At 43.2% G+C, this 22,098-nt stretch overlaps 1 protein-coding gene across 2 annotated transcripts in view; it reads right to left on the bottom strand.

Annotated features, from left to right (window-relative positions):
• LOC115482105 (neurotrimin-like) overlaps positions 1–22,098 on the bottom strand; it is a 546,428-nt gene that overhangs the window by 185,027 nt on the left and 339,303 nt on the right. For both annotated transcript variants that reach the window (XM_030221671.1, XM_030221672.1), the window contains exon 2: positions 20,879–21,111. In XM_030221671.1, coding sequence (XP_030077531.1) covers positions 20,879–21,111 — 233 coding nt within the window. The remainder of the gene's footprint in view (positions 1–20,878; positions 21,112–22,098) is intronic.

Here is a 22,098-nt window from a genome sequence, read left to right as displayed (position 1 = left end):
GCAAGTGCTCACAGATGAAAGGGTTGGTGAGTCGTTTGACTAGCGCCGGCGAAGGAGCGTCGATGCTCTTGGACCTGGAAAAAACAACTCCATCGCTCCCGAATTATTCAACCACCATGTCCAAAGGAGTGTAGGAATGAGTTAGAGGCATATGCTGAAATGGAGGACGTTTACAGCAGAATCTGAATCGGCGGAACCACTCCTAAACACCTAAGAGAAATCAACTTGGAGTTTTTGGCTCACATGGAGGTTACATTGAATACCATCTGGAAAGTGCTTCGGGACCTAACGGTGCCAGAAAATAATTTTATTTCAGATATAATTTTATTAGAGAGTTACATGGGCAATTTAACTGAACCCTTTGAGAGTGAAAAATTGATATAACACATGAGTCTACACGAGCAAGAAGTGGTTATGATTTTGAAAATGTTAATAGACCAGAAACTTTGAATAATAAAATGAATATTATTATAGATGATTAATATCGAGATTATTGTTTTTCCCAGAGTTCCGGGTATGACTCCTAAAGTTTTCCTCAGAAATATTTCCTCAATTATTACTTTAAAAGGAGTGAAGCCTGTGAAAACTGGGATTACTTTAATCAGTGGGATTTGAATTAGAGACTTAAGTATAGGTATTGTTAAATAACTTCTGGTTTTTAAAAGAGAAAGAATGTAATCAGATGTATTATTTCTAACTAATATTGGACAATAAGTATGTTTTCAATGAAATGATTTGACTATACACCATATTGGCCTTGAAGAAGCCAACCAGATGATCAATGTGGAATAATGAATTAGACGCGTAATATCTGGGGATAATCAGGTTAATACCACTTTTTTTTTCTGTTTACTGTTTAATTGATCTCCTTGTCTTGTTTCACTCTCCCTATTCAGTGGTCTAAGGAAGAGAATAGAATTACCTGACTGAAATAATTCCTATATATTACTTTCTCTGTATTTCCGGCAAGTTGTTTTATCGCTTGTAAAAATTTAAATGGTTATAAATAAAAAATTTAAAAAATATATATCACTGGAACAGCACAGGGCTTTACCGCACCTATGATCAGAGATATCTGCATGCAAATTTAAGCATGCAATTCTCTCTGATCAAGAGGTAGAATTTCTCCCTTATATGGTGTGAAGCCATTTTCCAGGCGGTGTAGATGGAAGAGGAGGAAGGCCACCTCCCTCCTCCAACTGAAGGTAGGGGGGTGGAGAAGGGCCGCTAGAGCAACAGGTGGGGGGGGGGGGGAATTGACCCGCAACCCATTGGGCCACCAGGTACATCTGATGCTGGGGGGGGGGGTTAGGGGGCTGTAGACCCACCAGATCTCCAGCCCCTCCTGAACCTGTGTATGGGGGGGCGGGGGGACAAGAGGTCCACCAGACCTCCAGCCCCGTCACTGGGGGGTGGTCGGGACGGGGTTCCTGGGGGGAATGGGGGCCTGCTAGCATGCAAATTCATGCTGGACAGGGCTCACCATTCCTCCCCATTGGTCTGCAAACCCTAATACCAGGTCCGAGCTAGCGTAGGGTTGGCTGTGGCCAGCGAGCCAATCTTTGGCGTGCTGGTCACTGATCATTGGAGAATAATAGGTTTAGCATGTATTTGCATGCTACTTGTGCTAAGAGCCCTATTTTACATGTATTTGCATGCTTGTTGCATTCAGAGCCCATGAGTGCGTTGTTTCACGCGCTCAGAGGCTCTGCTCATGGGGCAGTAGCAAACGCAGGCACTAGTATAGCACTAAGAGCCTCTAGTGCCTGCGTTTGCTTCTGATCATCGGCCAATTAGTCCTTGACTTGATGGTGTGAACCACCAGTGTATATTGGGTAATTTTTGAAAGTCATTTCTAAAGATATAGCAGTGTTTTACCTATATATGGCCTTCTCTAAAATTGCACATACACCTTGTATTACACATAGGTTTATTCAGCCTGTGAAGAGGCATTATGGGGGCAGGATTTGAATTTGTGAGCACATTTTATAAAATATGCACATCTGTGTGCAAAACAAAGCAGTCAGTTTATGTGTACTAGGGAGCTTGTGCAAACATGTGCATATATTTCCTTGGGGTGATTTTTAAAGTCAGGGCACATGCATACATTCCATTTGAAAATTGGTGTAACTTATGCACACTAGTTAGGAAGAAATTCTCTTCATAGAGTTGCCAGCTTAGAAATCTCCCATTGATCCAGAACTATCAGATTTGGAGAATGTGACTTAACCTCTCTGCGCTCAAACTTGTACTTTTGTACTTACCAGCAAACATTTTCGCAGAGGAGGCCCTACACTGAAATTTCTAGTGTGATCCTGCAAAATGCTGACATTTCTAACTTTTGCACATTTTTACCATGTGTAAGGTTCCCTCTGTGAAAACCTTTGCAAAATGGTTCCCTCAAGTGCAGTAAATTTACATGCAGTTTGCCATGCAAGGAAGTGTTTTACAATACTAAGTTAATGAGCTACAGCAAAGCAGCTCACTATCTGCGAATTCTGCAAAAATCAGCATGCATGCCAATTTCTACAAAAAGATAGCTGCACTCCAGTAAGGTATGGTTATCTTCTCTTCATCAGCATGTTTGAATTTAGATTTTCTATACAACTAATTTGCATGCATAGAAAACTTCCATGCAAATGAAGCTGCTGGCCCACTGGAAATCCTGCAAGTTACTATGTTGGTCTTATATTATAACGTCTTTGGGCTATGGTAAGTATGGCTTGTTTGGTATAATGCACATTGAGGCTATATTTTCTGGATATGATGTTGTCTTATTGTCAATATTATAACGAGCCGTTAAGCCCGCTAAAACGGGCGAGATTTGTGTTTTACAAAATGTAATAATTCTCACCTCCATCCATCCATGTGCAGCAAACCTCCTCTCTCCCCTGCCCTCCCCTCCCCCGATCCATGTCCAGCATCCCTGCTCTCACCCCTGCCCTCGCCCCCATGTCCAGCAGCCTCCTGTATCCCCTGCCCCCCCATGCAGCAACCATCCTCTCTCCCCTGCTCTCTCCCCTGCCCTCCCCCCATGTCCAGCAGCCCTCCTCTCTCCCCTGGCCTCACCCCGTCCACCAATCATATCCCCCATATCCAGCAACCCTCCTCATTCCCTTGGCCTCCCCCCTCCCCCCCACCAACCCTGCCCTCCCCCCATGTCCAGCAACCCTCCTCTCTGCCCTGCTCTCACCCCATGTCCAGCAACCATGCCTTCTCCCCCCTGCCCTCCCCCCATGTCCAGCTACCCTCCTCGCCGCCGCTCCCTCCCCCCTCTGTGCCGGGCCCCCTGCAATGACCTGACAACACCTCTCACCTCCGTGTGAAAACGCTGCAGGCAGCAGCAGATCGCTCTGCTGCTGCCCGCAGCACTTCCACACGGAGGTGAGAGGCGCTGTCAGGTCAGTGCAGGGGGCCCGATATGGAGGGGGGCGGGAGCGGCAGCGGGGATGGGGGGAGGGTGGAGGTTGGTGTGCACGATGTTCGTTTCCAGGCTCCAGCAGCAGCGTCAGCGTCCGACAGTCCGACTCCATTTCCCTCTGTGTTCCGCCCTCTGATGTCATCACGTCTTGACGCGAGGGCGGGACAGAGATGGAAGTCTCTACTGCACATTTGCAGGTGAGTCGGTCACTTGCCATTTATATGTTTGATACCTTGGCCAGGTCACTTAGAAAGCTAGCAAGAGTAGAAGCGCATGGTTAACAAGATGTCTATATACAATTTTATGGCTTCAGGATGCAGAGAAGTGTTTAATGCAAAAGATAACAGTGCTTGAATCTGTGTGTAGGACACTGGTGCACAGCAGGCTATTAACTATTCGGCCCCCAATCCAGAGAAGTACCAGTATGCAGAAGACTTAAGGCATGCACAATGCTAGAATCTGAATGCCAAGTCTGAGGGAGCATAGAAGGGCTGTTTGAGAAGATTTAATGCCAGTTTTTCCTTTTTGCTGTAAGCATAACTGCACAACTTTTTTTTTACATTTTTTACATTATTTATGAAAGACTTTTATTAAAAGCAGAGATAAAAATGCTTCCAGAACAACAACAGAGTGCAAACAATACAAAAGATAGGTAACCAAGACACCAAACATCAAGAACAAAGAGTTGGCTACCATCAGCATCGCTGTAACAGAATATATAACACTGGAGCTTCCAATTTATAAAGGTTTTACATAGTTAAAGAAATAACAATACAACCCCCCTTCTCCTGAAACAATCACATCACTGTCAAGGCTCCGAGCCAAGAATACCATCCACACAAGCAATCTTGCTAAAGGTTCATGTACTTTATCCCATTTGTACATAGTTTTCCTCCACTCTGCCAATAGATACCATAATTTATTCAGCCATTGGGAAGGGAAGGGAAGGGAAATGAGACTTGATATACCACCTTTCTGTGGTTTTGCATCTATATTGAAAGCAATTTACATGGTATATACCGGTACTTATTTGTACCTGGAGCAATGGAGGGTTAAGTGATTTGCCTAGAGCCAGGATTAAAGTCCACTGCACTAACTACTAGGCTACTCCATTCCACTCCCATTGCTGATGAGAAGGCTTTCCTTCAGTTTTCCAAGTCCTCACCAGGACCAACCTTATCACAGCAAAACAATGCCAAAGCATAACCCCTCCCCCTCCCCCACTTTGGAACCCAGTGTTCTGGGAGTAGGAGCATTTGGGACTCATTTGTGCCCACAACTTTTAACACAGAATGGGAGGTGACGGTTGTGTGCACCATCCAAGCTGAAAAAAAAAAATAGTATCTTGCATAAGCACAGGAATATTGGTCTGTGCATAAATATTGGCATTGACATCACAAAAATATTATGTGAAAAGAAAGTTTTGAGAGGCTAATATTTATCCGCATAACCTTGGTACTCACACTCCAGTCACCCTAATATGGCACATACCAAATAAATCCATGTAACAACTAATTGGCAGGAAATTGGCTGCAGCTTTATTGTTAACAATTCAAATCATTATGTAATTACATATTAAGTATAATAAACCCATCAATAATTCCATAGCGGCCTTAAAACTACCCATTTCCATTTACCTAACCCCCAAGGCTAGAAAGTGCCAACTTAGTGCAAAAATCCCCAACAAGAACAGTAACTGCAACTCAGTCACAAGTGAGGCTTGCGGTGACACCAAGCCTACACCTCTGCTCAAAGCACTATTGTACTCGAGCAGTCACCAAAGAACACTTCACTTATATCTTAAGTCACTTTCTAACTCCCACCTTTTAGGCTGCCTCCAACCCCAAATCACCCTCCATCCCAAACAACCCAAATAAACTAACCCCCATCCTATTCACAATCCCCTCTTCCTAAACACAAAGGGGATGGGTGGGAAACAAATTCCACAGACCAACTTCACCACACACATGCACGCACACACTCACTCCCCACCATTCCCCTCACCCAACTGCATAGCCTGCATCGGAACTCATTTTCCAAGCCCCACCCACAGTTCTTTCCACCCAATCCAATCCAACCACTCCCATCGGTCTTACATACCTCTACCTAGCAACCTATTCCTCACTCTTCCCCCAGCCCAACATTTGACCACTTCTGCTTCTTTTCCCTTGCTAATTCCTACCCCAACAGCCTAACTCTCCATCACCCTTTAACATCGCACCCACCCCATCCTCACCCTTCCTCCCTCACCCATTATCCAAATAACAAGGGCTCCAGTAGTGGCTCACACAACGTTATTTGCCTCCTGGTAGTCCCAGCGGGATCGCCGAATATTCTAGCACATGCGCAAATGCGTGCTGATACTTTTTGTTTTGTTTGGACCTGTGCACATTACTGAGGCAGCCATGGCATAATTATATATATAAGAAATCATATGAAGGGTTAATTCTGTTAAAAGCTTGGTATTTGAATTGAATTCTTATTTCAAATTTCAACTTTTACTTTGTAAGTGAAGTGAAGGTATGCCAGATGGTTCAGATTATATTGAACTCTAGCGTTTGCCGGGCTGGGTTAAAAAGGTCAGAGACAGGAATTTCTTTCACCCTGGTGAATGATGAAAGCTAGCTCAACAGCTGTATATTATTAGGCATACTGAATAGTTTTGTAGGCAGGCAGTTTGTTTAGGATTAAATAGAAAAATGCTTAGATAGAAAATACTATTTAGAGAGAGAGAGGCAATAGATTAGTATTTACAAGTTTTTGATATTTAGAATATGTTGTATTCTGTGTAAATTAATAAGGTTTGTGTCTGTGTAGAACATCTGTTAAATTCTGTATTACTCTTTGTCTGCTGTTTAAGAGGTCAAGCAAGGACTGCAGTGAAGAGGTCAAACATGTGTTTTGACTTATTTGCAGTTCTGGCTGGTTCAATGTATAAGCTGATAGGTGAAGAGGTCAGGACTAGTCAGCTCTCTTCTCCTTGATTAATTATAGGTAAAATGTAGAAATGGTCTTGAAAGTAATAACCTGATATGTATGCTATTAAGTAAGATTGGCTTTTGACCCCTTTAATGAATGCCAGAGTTTAGTTAGCAGTTAGTATGAACCAGACTAGGAATATGAGAATAACCAATCTCACTAGGGCCTCTTGGTCTCTAAGGGAACCCAGTTAAGCTATAGATGAGAAATCAATCATAATGAGAAATATAAGAGTTCTGGAGACCAAATGTCTGGCTTAAGGGGCCCCAGGTCACAGGTCAGTTTAGGATGTCTGGAACCTATGTAACTGATATTTTTAAAGTAATGATTGGTTGAGGCAAAGTGACCAATCTATTCCTTAACCAATTGGAGAGTAAGGGGGCTGGGCTAGGCTAGGCTGGATAGAACAGTATTTAAGTAGGAGCAGAAGCAGTTTACGTCAGAAGGAGCTCAGAAGAAAGAGAAGGACAGAAGGAACAGACAGAAGAAGGAGAAGACAGCATAAGAAGAGAAGCAGCTGAGACAAAGACAAAAAGAGCTGAGAGAAAGAGAAGAGAGCTAGAACTGATGTCTTGCTTTGTTTGCTGGCAAATAAAGAAGATTACTTTCTCATTCTGGTGTGTGCTGTCTGACTCCTGAAGCATCACAAATTCATGCATCCATTCCTGCAACAACATTTGACCACTTCTGCTTCTTTTCCCTTGCTAATTCCTACCCCAACAGCCTAACTCTCCATCACCCTTTAACATCGCACCCACCCCATCCTCACCCTTCCTCCCTCACCCATTATCCAAATAACAAGGGCTCCAGTAGTGGCTCACACAACGTTATTTGCCTCCTGGTAGTCCCAGCGGGATCGCCGAATATTCTAGCACATGCGCAAATGCGTGCTGATACTTTTTGTTTTGTTTGGACCTGTGCACATTACCAGCTGTCTTCAGCTCAGAATCTTGTGCATATGCATCTAGTAAGCTTGCCCTGATTTGTACTTAAATTTGACGTGCTTCAAATATGCATGGGATTAGCTTACTGCAAATTTTTGTATTAGAAGCTGTGTGCTCAGCTATTGGCACATGGAGTTAATATGCAGCTTTCTGCATCTGCTCCTTAGTTTGGCTACTGCCTCATGAACAGATAGCTTTGGCAAGTGTGGGAAATGGATCATTTACAGCCTGATGCTCAGAACTCCCGCGGTAAGCCAACAGCATTGAAACTATACCACCGGAAAAGCGAAGAGAATTAGTTCACCAATGCTCAAAGGAAATGGTATGCAAATTATATGCATGCTGCTAAAGTGAAAGTAGGGAGGGGGATGTGCTTGGTGTATGCACAGAGGAGTTTTGCGGTAAGTCCAACTCCTCCGCGCATGCGTCCGGCAAATCTGAACATGAAGCACACATTGGCGTCTGTTTTCCACACCTTTAAATATAAGCTTTTCAATTTGTTTTTTTACTTGGAAGGCTTATATTTAAACACAAGAAGGAGTCAATGTGAGCTTTCACTTTTGGGTTTGCTCAGACTTGCACACATTTGTTTCTCACTACCAGCACATAGGGGCTTGCACGGGCTTCTTTCTACTTCAAAATCAAAGAAAAACTGTCAGATTTAAAGACAGAATTGTGAGAAATCCTCTATTTAAATATCCTAATGCCTGCTCTGAGCTGGCGTTGTTTTTTTCAGCTGTAAGGGCAGCTTTGTTTTGTGCTCTGAGCATTGGGAGGGAATAGGAAATGACCTTATTAACACCCATTTGACTACATTAGCATGCTCTTTGCTAATCTTTGGAGTGCTCGTTGTTTCCTGCACTAGAGCCTCTGAGCATTCTGCGCTCACTAATGCGGGCGCTAGGCAGGCGGTAATGGCCTCTAGTGCCCGCATTTCCTTCTGAGCATCGGGGCCCTAGTGCTGGAAGGTTGTCTAGTCTCTGGAAGCAAAGCAATACAAGAAAGAAGAGGGGATTTCTATTTTTAAAATTATAAAATGTTATCAACAACGCACCTGCCTCAGCTGCAGCATCCTATGAGCAGAAGCCACACCAGGCCAAAATGCTGGCTGTCCTCACCTGTCTTACTTTTCTATCATGGTAAGAAGGCATTGACACCTCTCCCCTTTCACTCCAGTTCCAGACCTGCTTGCCTCCTAGAGGCAGGTAATTAACCATCAAACAATAGCAGGGGATTTAGAGATTAACTTTGCCCAGGGATGAAGTGGGAAAACTCATTTACGCTTAACAAAAGACAAGAACTGATTAGTTAGTGAAGCAAAAATAGAAAAATGCAGAGAGGACCACAAGCACTGATAATGAGATGAAAAGCTGGGCATTACTGCACCAATATTGGCAGAGTTTATAAGCACTTAAGAGTTCTGCAGTTTTCTATCATGCAAATGTTGCCTTTAAATGAGAATAAAACTACAAGGCATTTAAATCTTTAGAGAAAGTACATCTTTTTTGGCTAGATAATATAAAGTGTCCTTTACTGCATCTTGTCAAAGAGATAGCAGGGACATTTCAAATGAAACATTACCCACCATGGATTATACCATGTACACAGAACATGCTCTAGGGTGATAACACTCCCTCTGCTGTAAAAATTAAAATTGGTGTTAAGATGTGATTTAAAAAATTTAAAACAGGCTTCCCTGCAATTTTGCTTACCTGGAAAGAGCTAATTTGGCAGCTATTGAGCCCATCTGAATTGTGATGTCATAAAATGCATCACATGCTCATAAGCCAATTAGATATGAGTAGTGAGGTATTATGACTGTCAAACATGAATGCTTCAGTGGTTCAGATTAATTGAAGAGATTGTGAGTGATAGACGGGAGTGTGTGTGATAAGTTTAAAATATAACATAATCATCATCATCATAAGACCGACCTAACATAAAAAACCTGGATACCTGCAACATAACGTAACCAAAGACCGAAATGGACATATCCTAATTCTTTCTCTCCCCTTCTAAGTTCCCCCCAATTGTATTTACCATACATGTACCTCATTCTACCATAATATCACCTTGTAATTGTTCATATCTTGTATTTGTTCATACCGGAATCGGCTAATGCTGTTTACGGTACTATGTAAGCCACATTGAGCCTGCAAGAAAGTGGGAAAATGTGGGATACAAATGAAATAAATGCATGAATACACATTAAAGTTGGCACCTATTATGGGAAAGTTCTCTCTGCGCTCTTTCCTCTTTGCTTCCCAAATTTCCAGATATGCTTTCCTCTCTCTCTTTTGCCCTCTACCATCTTTGTTGTACCAAACTGACTAATTTGCCACCACACCTCCCATCATCTCAGATATCCTTTCATTCCAGATGATATTCTTCCAACTAAACTTCAAATGTTTCACATTTGCCTTGTGATCTTTGTGATTTCTTAGCAGTTCAAGCATTGATAGTTGCAAGAAAATGCAGTTGTTTGCAAACCTTATGTTTGACATATTATGCAATCATGGTTCATAAACCTTTTATTAAAGGACACCATATAATGAGCTGTTTTAATCTAGTCACGAAAATAACTTGAAAAGTATGGCCTCACATCTTCCAGTTGCCTTCCTTTTGCTCTGTTAGAACCAGGGGCGTAGCCAGACAACAGATTTTGGGTGGGCCTAGGCAAGAATTGGGTGGGCACAAAGTGTTCTCTCCCCCCCCCCCCCAAAAAAAAAAAAAAAAAAAATATCTCAGCTGGTGGGAAAACGCTTCTTTCCACCTTGGCAGCAGGCATGCACTGAAAACTGAGCATGCACAGGTTCCGGTGTTGTGGAGAGTAGCATTTTCGTTACCATCGGGGGAAATCTTCAGCTGGCGGAGCTTGGGATTCCCACCAGTTACCACTAAACATGTGCTACTGTTGGGTGGGCCTGAGCCACTGGTTAGAACAGAAACTTGGTGAAGAAATTCCAAGCCATGTGCTGCACTGCAATCTCAGCAAAGTGGAAGCCAAATTGAGCAGTGCTACTGAATGATCAAAGAGTAAACTATATTATGGCACATCTGTCTGGGGCTTATATGAGCTGAAACAAATAGCCTGCAATAACAAGCTTGCTCATTAATTAGGTACTTGCAGAAAGCCCCAGAGTACTAGGTGACATGTGCCATGTCAAGAGGACTTGTGTACAGTTTGGGTTTTCAACTTGAGTCTACTGGTTTCTTAGTGTTCAATGATTGATTGCAAGTCAGAATGCATGCAAAAGATCTGGGTCCTCAGAAATCAGAACTCAACTGAGAACAGCTTAAAATGGAAATAATAGCCAACCATTCACTACTAAACCATTACAAGTTGTAAAGGTCTAAAATACAAACTAGTACATGTGTCTAGCTTTTCCTACATTGGTACACAGATGTGGAATGCATTGCCACGACCTGAAGACTATTCACGACCTAATCAACTTTCGAAAATCATTAAAGACTTACCTTTTCAACAAGACTTACCATAATAATCAATAATAGGATTTCTAACATACCGCTAGTCACTTGATATTCTGACTGTTTTCTTGTTTACTGAATTGATTATATCCACTATCCAGCTTATAATCAAAAGTGATCGCCGGCCATCTTCTGACACAAATCGGGAGATGGCCGGCGCTTTCTTAAAAGCGGCAAAATCAGTATAATCGAAAGCGGCATTTTTGACAGCATCGCCGCTTTCCCGTCGCTTCGCCAGTGAAAGTTCAAGGGGGCGTGTCGGTAGATTAGCGAAGGCGGGACATGGGCGGGCATGGGCGTGGCTACCAGATGGCCGGCTTTCACCAATAATGAAAAAAAAAAAAGGCGTTAAGCAGTATTTTGCCGGCTTAACTTGGTCCTTTTATTTTCATGACCAAGCCTCAAAAAGGTGCCCCAACTGACCAGATGACCACTGGAAGGAATGGGGAATGACCTCCCATACTCCCCCAGTGGTCACCAATCCCCTTTCAAACTAAAAAAATAAAACTAAAAACCTTTTTTGCCAGCCTGTATGCCAGCCTCAAATGCCGGACCCACCTCCATGACAGCAGAATGTGTTGTATCCTCCGACAGCCTTTCCCTGGTTGCGTTGTGGCTCTCGGGTGAGTGTGACACCTTTTCTGTTAGGTGCCCTGCAGAGTCACATTAGCAATGCATTGTGGTGGGTGTAGGGTACTGGGCTCTACTCCCATGGTGCTTTTCCCCCTCTGCTAACTGGGTCAGAGTGTGCCCTGTTTTGTTTCCTGTTGTAGCCCATGCGGTAGTGGCCATTTTTGTAAGCCAGTTTTAGTTCCCTTTCTTGTGTTACCCACGTTAGAGAAGGTAGTTCTTACCTTGAATGGTGCTGAAAGAGGGCATTGTACACCATTTTTCCAGCTCTGACCTACTGCTAATCTTAGTACTAGGGGACTCTTTGCCAGTGGGGCACAACCTCTGATCTGCAGTAAACTGTGAGTAAACGTGGTTATTTCAAGAAAGGACTTTTTCAGAGAGATTAGTCTTCAGGTGTGAACTGGTGTGCCAAAGTTATACAGCAGCAATAAGTCCTAGAGGCTGTATGCAGGTCCCTGGAGCAATTTTAGTGGGTGCAGTACATTTGTGGGTAGTGGGTTTGGGGGCTCAGCTCCCAAAGTAAGGGAGCTATGCACGTGGGAGCTTTTCTGAAGTCCACCGCAGTGACCCCTAGGGTGGCTGGTTGGTGTCCTGGCATGTCAGGGGGGCCAGTGCACTAATAATGCTGGGTCCTCCCACGGCCAAATGCCTTGAATTTGGCCGGGGTTTGAGATGGCCGACATAACTTTCCATTATCGCTGAAAAACAAACCCAGCCATCTCAAACCCGGCGAACTCCACGGCATTTGGCTGGGCTAAACCGTATTATTGAAAAAAAAAGATGGCCGGCCATCTTTTTCGATAATACAGTTCCGGCCAGCTGTAGCGCCACCGCCAACATAGATCGCCGGTGATCTATTTGGCCGGCGACGATCGATTATGCCCCTCTATGTTTCACTTGTTCTATATGTAATTAATTGTGTATCTACTCTTGAATGACGCTTGACATGATGTAATATTGTAAGCCACATTGAGCCTGCAAATAGGTGGGAAAATGTGGGATACAAATGCAACAAATAAATAAATAAACTAAACAAGCAAGCAAGCAAGAGGAGATAGTTACTACTACAGTAAGCAACTTAGAGGGGCATAATCGAACGAAAACGTCTATCTCCATGGGCGTTTATCTCCAAGAACGGGTCTGTGAAGGGGCGGACCGAACCGTATTTTTGAAAAAAATAGACGTCCATGTTTTATTCGACAATTTGTGAGCTGGGCGTTTTTGCTTTTCAGCGATAATGGAAAATGAAAGCGCCCGGCTCAAAAACGAATAAATCCAAGGCATTTGTTCGTGGGAGGGGCCAGGATTCGTAGTGCACTGGTCCCCCTCACATGCCAGGACACCAACCGGGCACCCTAGGGTGCACTTTTACAAAAACAAAAAAAAGGTAAAAGAGCTCCCAGGTGCATAGCACCCTTCCCTTGTGTGTTGAGCCCCCCAAATCCCCCTCAAAACCCACTGCCCACAAGTTTACACCATTACTATAGCCCTAAGGGGTGAAGGGGGGCACCTACATGTGGGTACAGTGGGTTTGGGGGAGGGTTGGACGACTAAGCATTAAGCAGCACAATTGTAACAGGTAGGGGGGGATGGGCCTGGGTCCACCTGCCTGAAGTCCACTGCACCCCCTAATAACTGCTCCAGGGACCTGCATACTGCTGCCAGGGAGGTGGGTATGACATTTGAGGGTGAAAATAAAAAGTTGTGAAACATCATTTTTTGTGGTGGGAGGGGGTTAGGTACCACTGGGGGAGTCAAGGGAGGTCATCCCCGATTCCCTCTGGTGGTAATCTGGTCATTTAGGACACTTTTTGGGGCCTTATTCGTGAAAAAACAGGGTCCAGGAAAACTGCCCTAAATTCTAGCTACAAACGCATACTTTTTTCCATTATCGGCGAAAGACGCCCATCTCTGTTCGGGTGATAACCATGCCCCAGTCCCGCCTTCACCACGCCTCCGACACGCCCCCGTCAACTTTGTACGCTTCCACGATGGAGTGCAGTTGAAAACGTCCAAGTTTGGCTTTCGATTATACTGTGTTATTCGTTTTTGTGAGATAAACGTCCATCTCCCGATTTAGGTCGTTTTTCTCGTTCGATTATAAGCAGGATAGTTTCCAAACTGGGTCATATCCCTTTTAATTCCCTCATCCACTTGCTTATGTTCATCAGCTGATCGACTTGTGAGGAAAGAGTCTTACAGCTGTTCCTTCTTCAAGTACAGATTGCAAAGATGAGCAGAAAACTTTCCGCAGCTCGTGGATCATCCCAAAAAGCATCTTACTTAATGGCATTTGAAGCAGTACAGTTCTATTTAGGTTGTCTGATTGCTTTAAGGAGGGAAAATATCTGAATTTTATGCCTTTCTATTCATTAACTTGTCAATAAAATTCTGGTCTGCCATATCGACAGCGCATTAGCTGAGCTTCGTCATTGTATACATAACTGATGCCTTATTTAACCCTGCTTGTTTCCAAATCAATACTGCTATCAGCATTTCAAAATTAACCCCAGATGAGATTCCAATATTCAAGCTAGTGTGCCATGCTAAACAGATTCCAAGCCAATTCTTACAATCTGCTGAAACAGATTTAGAAGGGTTTATATTGTCACTAAACAATCTGGGGCCCTTTCATAAAGGTGTGCTAAAAAATGGCCTGTGGTAGTGTAGATGCATGTTTTGGGTGCACACAGAATCATTTTTCAGCTTTCCTGTTAAAAATGCCTTTTTAAAAAATTTTGCCGAAAATGGACGTGCGGCAAAATGAAAATTGTCGTGCGTCCATTTTGGGTCTGAGACTTTACTGCCAGCCATTGACCTAGCAGTAAAGTCTCACTCAGTAACCAGGCGGTAATGACCTACGCGTGTCAAATGTCACTTGGCGTGCATCCAAAAATAAAAATTATTTTTTGGCTGTGTGTATTGGACGTGTGCCAAAAAATAAAATTACTGCAATAGCCACATAGTAGCCAGGCGGTAACTCCATTTTGCTGCACGTTGAGCGCAAGAAGATGCTTACACGGCTTAGTGGCCCTTCTGTCTGTTCGTACTGTGCAGGTCATACACCCTGACGCACATATACACATCCCAGTGTACAAAAAAAATATATATATAAATTATATATATATATATATATATATATATATATATATATATATATATATATATATGTAACAAATTAATGCACATACCTAATTCAATACATGAATATGTTTACTAAGACATTAACACATAAAGAACAAAGAATATAAGATAAGCCTTGATGAATCAGACTGAGGTCCATTGAGCTCAGCATCCTGTCTCTGGAAGTGGTCAGTCTGATTCACAAGTATCCAGAAGATCCTAGATGGTAGATCTATTTCTTGTAGCTGATTTGCTCTCCCAAGTATACCTGGGAGAAGTATTGGGACTTTTCCTCCAGGAACGTATCTAAAGTTAATTTGAACCCTACTACAGTAGAGGAGTAGCCTAATGGTTAGTGTAGTGGCCTGAGAAATAGGGGAACTGGACCGAATTCCCACTGCAACTCCTTGTGACTACTCACCTAATGCTCTATTGCCTCAATAGACAGCCTTACCAGCATTTTTTTTCCTCAACTGAGAGAATTGTCTACATTGCCCACTGATATTGAAAGAACAGAGGATTTAATCAGACTGTATTACTGACATTGACGAGTCCCGATGCAGGCATTCTGCCAAAACATGGCCCTTGTTGGGGTCTTCAAAAAATGTTTGGCTGTCAACCCATTCTTGGAGGCTCACTGTGCTCTTTTTGCTCAGTTTGAACTATTAGTGAAAGGGCATCAGCTAAATTCTAATCCATATACCTCCAATCACAGTCCCCTTTCCTCTGGTATTAGCGACCCAATGCTTTCAGGGGGCAGGAATAATGCCAGGGCATTATCTTTCCAGGTATAACACACCTTGCAAGGTTCAATATAAATTGCATTATTCACTTACTATGAGAGTTACTAACCGTGAGTTACTGCAGCTTAATGATTCCCCAATAAATTAAGTTGCTGAAAATGTGAAATGTTAACACAGTTTACTAACTACCTTGCTAAGGTGGCAATTTTTGAAGCCATTTACTTGCATAAATAACAATTTGCCAGGCTAAATTGGCTGTCTGAAAATGTCTCTCTCTCATTTGGGCTAAAAGTATGCACAGAGTTCCAGTGTGCATAATGTTAGCAGAATTGAGGGAAGGTATTCCTTGGGTCGGTTTTAGCCAGGATCAGAAAATAACGTACATAGTGGGACTAATATTCAAAGGATTTATTCTTCTAACTTTGAGGCCTTCTTACTAAACCATGTTAAGAGCTAATGTGCACACAACACAGGGAAATTTCCTAACACAGCATGCATTCAAAGTTTTGCGTTAGATTTGCTATTTATGCAAATCTAAAGTAAAACTTTTTTATTTTTCATTTTGAAGAAGAATTTATTGAATAAAAAGAGATAATAGAAAACAATAGTGCAAAGAAATACAAATACAACATCTAAGTCAAATGCAACAGAAGTGATTGCAAAAATCTCCAATAAAAAGAAAACATCATATGCCAAAATCTTTGAACAGCTGTAAAAAGAGAACAATATGAAAATCTCTTTAAAATACCCAAATATACCAAAGAGTAACTTTTTTATTTTTTAGTTTTTTTGAGAGGGGGAGTATGTCAGGGGCAGAGAATGTCTTTGGAAGCTCTATTTTCGCAAATCTCTGAAGACTTATCTCTTCAATAAGGCCTACAAAGAAAATCCATAGCCTCAATAAACCACTTCGCCAACCCAACCCAGTTAAGCATGTCTACCTTCTATACTCTCCCACCTAACTCTTTTCTTTTACCTACTTAATCTTGTTACATCACTAACTGTATCTGATATCCTGGAATGACAATACCATTACAAAACTCTGTAAGCCACATTGAGCCTGCAAATAGGTGGGAAAATGTGGGATACAAATGCAATAAATATTCAGCTAATGCACTGACTTTAGCACATGCTGAATGAATATTGCTGACTTAACACACGAGAGTCCTTAGTGCCTCCTAAATAGGTGGTGGTAAAGGTTCCTGTATTAATTTTTTTCAGTGACTGTGTGCTAATGCTGACATTAGCGCATAGCCAGAAAAATAAATAATTGAAAATGGCCAAATTTACAGCTGTGCTAGAGATGGAATTAGCGCACGGGAAAGTCCTGCATTGGGACACCCTACGCCCATTTATTGGGTCCGAGTTACTACTACTACTACTACTATTTAGCATTTCTATAGCGCTACAAGGCATACGCAGCGCTGCACAAACATAGAAGAAAGACAGTCCCTGCTCAAAGAGCTTACAATCTAATAGACAAAAAATAAATAAAGTAAGCAAATCAAATCAATTAATGTGATCGGGAAGGAAGAGAGGAGGGTAGGTGGAGGCGAGTGGTTACGAGTCAAAAGCAATGTTAAAGAGGTGGGCTTTCAGTCTAGATTTAAAGGTGGCCAAGGATGGGGCAAGACGTAGGGGCTCAGGAAGTTTATTCCAGGCGAAGGGTGCAGCGAGACAGAAGGCGCGAAGTCTGGAGTTGGCAGTAGTGGAGAAGGGAATAGATAAGAAGGATTTATCCATGGAGCGGAGTGCACGGGAAGGGGTGTAGGGAAGGACGAGTGTGGAGAGATACTGGGGAGCAGCAGAGTGAATACATTTATAGGTTAGTAGAAGAAGTTTGAACAGGATGCAAAAATGGATAGGGAGCCAGTGAAGGGTCTTGAGGAGAGGGGTAGTATGAGTAAAGCGACCCTGGCGGAAGATGAGACGGGCAGCAGAGTTTTGAACCGACTGGAGAGGGGAGAGGTGACTAAGTGGGAGGCCAGCAAGAAGCAGATTGCAGTAGTCTAAACAAGAGGTGACAAGGGTGTGGATGAGGGTTTTGGTAGAGTGCTCGGAAAGAAAGGGGCGGATTTTATGGATGTTGTAAAGAAAGAAACGACAGGTCTTGGCGGTCTGCTGGATATGAGCAGAGAAGGAGAGAGAAGAGTCAAAGATGACCCCAAGGTTTCGAGCTGAGGAGACAGGGAGAATGAGAGAGCCATCAACAGAAATAGAAAACGGGGGGAGCGGGGAGGTGGGTTTGAGGGGGAAATGAGAAGCTAACTTTATATTAAAAAGTTTGCTACAGTCTTAAATTTAGGAACATAAAAAGAGGGTGGCAACAAGAGCAGATTTAGGATGAGGAAAAATACTTAGGAGCTTAGCACTGATTTGTAGCACTAGGCTCATAAATAAAGCTCTAGGCCAGAGGTTATGAACCCAGTCCTTGGGACACAGCATGCCAATCTGGTTTTCAAGATACCCACTATGAATATGCATCAGATAGATTTGCATACAATGGAGGCAGCACATGCAAATTTATCTCATACATATTCATTGTGGGTAACCTGAAAACCCAACTGGCTTGGTGTGTCCTGGGGACTGAGCTGAGAACCCCTGCTCTAGGCAAAATGATGGCAGGCCTAAATTTATAAGCATAACTTTTGAGCTCCTTAATTAAGATAAATTTTCAGCTGAAAATTTAGGTTCCTCAGTTTGGCTGAAAATAGGTCACAAACTTAGGGGCCTACCAAATTTAGTAGACCTGGCATCTGCCACGAGCCAACTCCGGTGCTAAAAAAACACATTTTTATTTTCTAGTGTCGGGGGCATACCTAGCGGTAATTCAGCAGTGCTGCGAGCTGCCTAGTTACTGCTGGGGTAGCATGGGAGCCTTTAGCACCTTTTCAACAGGTGGTGGTAAGGGTTCCCCTGAGAAATGGCCATGTGGCAAGTGGTTCACCTACCGCAGGGCCATTTCCATTAAAAAAAAAAGCCTTTTCCCTGCTGAGGTAAAAGAGGGCCTCAGCGCACAGTGAATCCATGTGCCGACACTACCGCAGGGTATCTTTTTACTGTAGCTTAGTAAAAGCTGCTCAAGATCCCAACCATTGAGATAAAATTTACACACTCGGCTGTTTTTTTTTTTTATTTGAGGCCCAGTGTTTTCAAGTCTATGTGCATTATGTACCATATAAATTTTATACACAGATGAAACAGCCACAAACATCTTTAGGGAATTTGCAGCTAATTCAATCTTCAGGGTCACATTTCAGGTTTATTTAATATATCGCTTATCATAGTGCTAACTATGTCAAACTGAAAGGAAGCACATACTTTCACACTTCAAAATTAGGTACAAAGTACAAGCATATTTGGCATCTTGGCCAGACTGAAATTTTTTCCCTAAAGAAGCACAATGGTGCAGGTGCAGTAAACTTCTATCTAGGTACCCTAAAATGCACTGCAGTGTTCATGAGTACTAACACTGTTAATGCACTATCACTCCGGATTCTATATAGCATGTCTAGAGATCCGCACCAAAATCCAGGAGTATTCTATAACAACGTGCATAATTTAATTGGTTTAACATGCTAATAAGCGTTGATAACAGCACTTAAGAAATAATGAGCAGTAATTGGCTAAGCCTATTCTGTAACACAGTGCGCCTAACTTCTAACGTGCGCAGGCAAAAAGGAGTGTGGTTATGGGCAGGGAAATGAGCACTTTGTTGGCGTTCCTAAATTTATGCACATTGTTAGAGAATATGGACCTCCGTGCCTAAACCATTGAGGTGGTGGTAAGGGCTCCTGTGCTAACCCGGCGGTAACCAGCCAGCACGCCGGATATGACGCACACTGGGGGTGGGAACTACTTCCATGCTGCTGCAGTAGCCCGGTGGTACTTCCCTTTTAGTGAACGGTAAGCCATTTGCATGTCGCCATTTTTAAAAATTACTATGGGAACACTTACCACCACCTATTTTGTAGGCGGTTAGGGATCCCCCATTATCCATGTGCTAACTATAGATGTACTAACTGATTAGCACTTTCCGCCCCAAATATAAAAAAAAATAATTACTGCGCGGCGAGTGTGTCAACCTACAAAAATTAACACAAGACGCTTTAGTACATCCTGCATTAGACACACATTAGCACCTAATACAGCTTATTAAAAGAATCCCCAGATGACTTGTATACAGGGGCGTAGCCAGACTTCGGCGGGAGGGGGGTCCAGAGCCCGAGGTGATGGGGAACATTTTAGCCCCATCCCCCGGCACCGCCGACTCCCCTGCCATTGCCGGCCCCGCCGCCGCCACCACCAACTTTGCCTCCCCCCCCCCCCCCGCAGACGACCCTCTCGACCCCCCTCCAGCCACCAACCCGCCGTCGCCTACCTTTGCTGGTGGGAGACCCCAACCCCCGCCAGCCGAGGTCCTCTTCTTCCTGCAAAAGGCTTCCTTCTGTTTCTGGCATCCTGCATGTACAACGTGCAGGACGTCAGACTCACAGAACGAAGCCATGCAGATCAGCTGATCTTCAAGGCTTCGTTCTTTGAGTCTGACGCCCTGCATGTTGTACGTGCAGGATGTCAGAAACAGAAGGAAGCCTTTTGCGGGAAGAAGAGGACCTCGGCTGGCGGGGGTTGGGGTCCCCCTCCAGCAAAGGCAGGCGACGGTGACGGCGGGAGGGGGGGTCGAGAGGGTTGTCAGCAGGGGGGTCCAGGGCCAAATCTATGGGGGCCTAGGCCCCCCTGGCCCCACGTAGCTACGCCACTGCTTGTATATGAAACTGTGTTAAGTCTAGAGATATCAAGGTGAATCTCAACAATGCTTTGCTCTTTTTTCTGTAGTCTCTTGGGAAAGTCACTACTACCTTACTTGGGAAAGAATGAGCTACTCCTGGTGATGTCCCACGTCCGACTGTATTTATGGACTTTTTATCTTAAGAAACTTAGGGGGTCTGTATTCAAAGTGATTTAACAGGCCAGAAATGGCTCCTGGCTAGTTAAATCACTTGTTCAGAGCTAACCGGTCACATTCAGTGGCACTTAACCAGATGGTGCCACTGAAAATGTCCGGTTATATTCAAAGCAGTTATTTTGGGGGCATTCCAGGGATAGAGCCCTATGTTTATGTTGCTCACCATAAAGTGCTGAATATCACACTTAACCAGCTAGCTCCATATACTTGGAAATTCAATGCTGGAGCCCAGACATGGCATTTAATTTCCAGGGATAACAACAGTAGCAGTCAGTAAAACATTGATCATCACTAGCTGAATACTGGGCCCTTAAGCCATAAATCCATAGATGCAATGGAATCAAAACAAGGCTTAGCCCAGCTTGATGGTTACAGCATGGAACTATGTGTTCAAAACTCTTAATTTTGACAGCCATATGGTTTCTGTGCAAACTTCTGATAAAATTGCGTTTTACCCATAGCTCCTAGAGGGGTGTGTGAGTATGGGATAAGGTATTCATCAGATGTGAGGTCAGGTGGCAAGAGCTAAGCAACAACTCACAGCCTCGGGCATCATCCTACAAAAGGTAGTGCCACTTACCTTGAACAATGAGATGCACTTTTGATGTCTTGGGTTGATTGTCTGTTTGTACAGAGCAGGTATAAGGTCCCTCATCAAACACATCCACATTCTGGATTTCGATGCTGTACAGCGTTTTAGTATTTGACAGTAGCACCACTCGGTTATCTATAGACCACTTGTCATTGCCAGTGTACAGAATAGTGCTTCGATTTAACCAGGCTACACGAGTCACACTATTATCCACAGTGCACCTGAAATGAGATAAGCCCATAAAAATATCATTTATCAGCTTATTTCTTTGCATATACAATATGTTTCACTTCTTATTCTTTGTTTCCTTAGTCACTGAGCTGTGCTCAGCAGTTCCAGGAACAGCATGCCATATTTCCCTGAGGAATGGGTCGTCAGCATTTTACATGCATCAGAAAACTTGCTCAGGGCATTTCATCCTCCTCTGTGCTGCCCCCTCAGGCTGCATTTCATTAATCTGAAAGTCAACACTGGAGCTTGCATTAATAACTGGACTAAAAGACCTAGGGAACAACGTCTTCTGTCTCATTTCAGTTTCTTGTCAGAGGTTGAGCTACCAAATCTATACAACTTTTAAGGGCTTCCATTGGTGAGCTGGCCCCTACCATGTAATGAAAAATTGGATGATGAGTGGGGAAACACTTCAAATGATTTACTTGTCATGAATGGTGTAGAGCAGGTTAAGAGAAAATAGTGAATTACTCTTTCAAATAGCAATAGCACTAGGGGACACTCCGTGAAACTAACTGCTAATAGATCTAAATGTAGGGTGACTGGATATCTTGCAGTGTAGGTGCCTGCTTAGATTTCCAGAACTATGATATCAGTGGTTGCTGGGAAGAGCACTGCATGGTTCTTAAACCTTCCAGTCTATTCCAGAAGGAGGGGTTATGTAATGGACAGGTATTAGAAACAGAGAGAGGAAACAGATTGGTAGGAAACACTCCTGAGTATAAAACGCAGTCTTGTATGTGAAAATCACCTTTGGTTTTTTTTTTTTTTCTGGGCTTCCCTGGCTTCTGACCATTACCACAAAGGAGGAGCCCTTAAAACCTAAAGTTTTAACCACATAGATTCAGAAGTCTATATAGAAAAAAAAAACAGAGAAAAATGTAGGCAAAGACCAAAAAATGGACTACCTATTCTTCCCATCCATGCCATCTACTCTCCTTATCATTCCCTTAGAGATCCTATCTACTTATTCCAAG

Source organism: Microcaecilia unicolor, chromosome 12 (assembly GCF_901765095.1).
Source record: "Microcaecilia unicolor chromosome 12, aMicUni1.1, whole genome shotgun sequence".
NCBI classification, from domain to species: Eukaryota; Metazoa; Chordata; class Amphibia; order Gymnophiona; family Siphonopidae; genus Microcaecilia; species Microcaecilia unicolor.
Note: the sequence above shows the minus strand (reverse complement) of the source record. Positions and strands in the feature narration are given on the sequence as shown.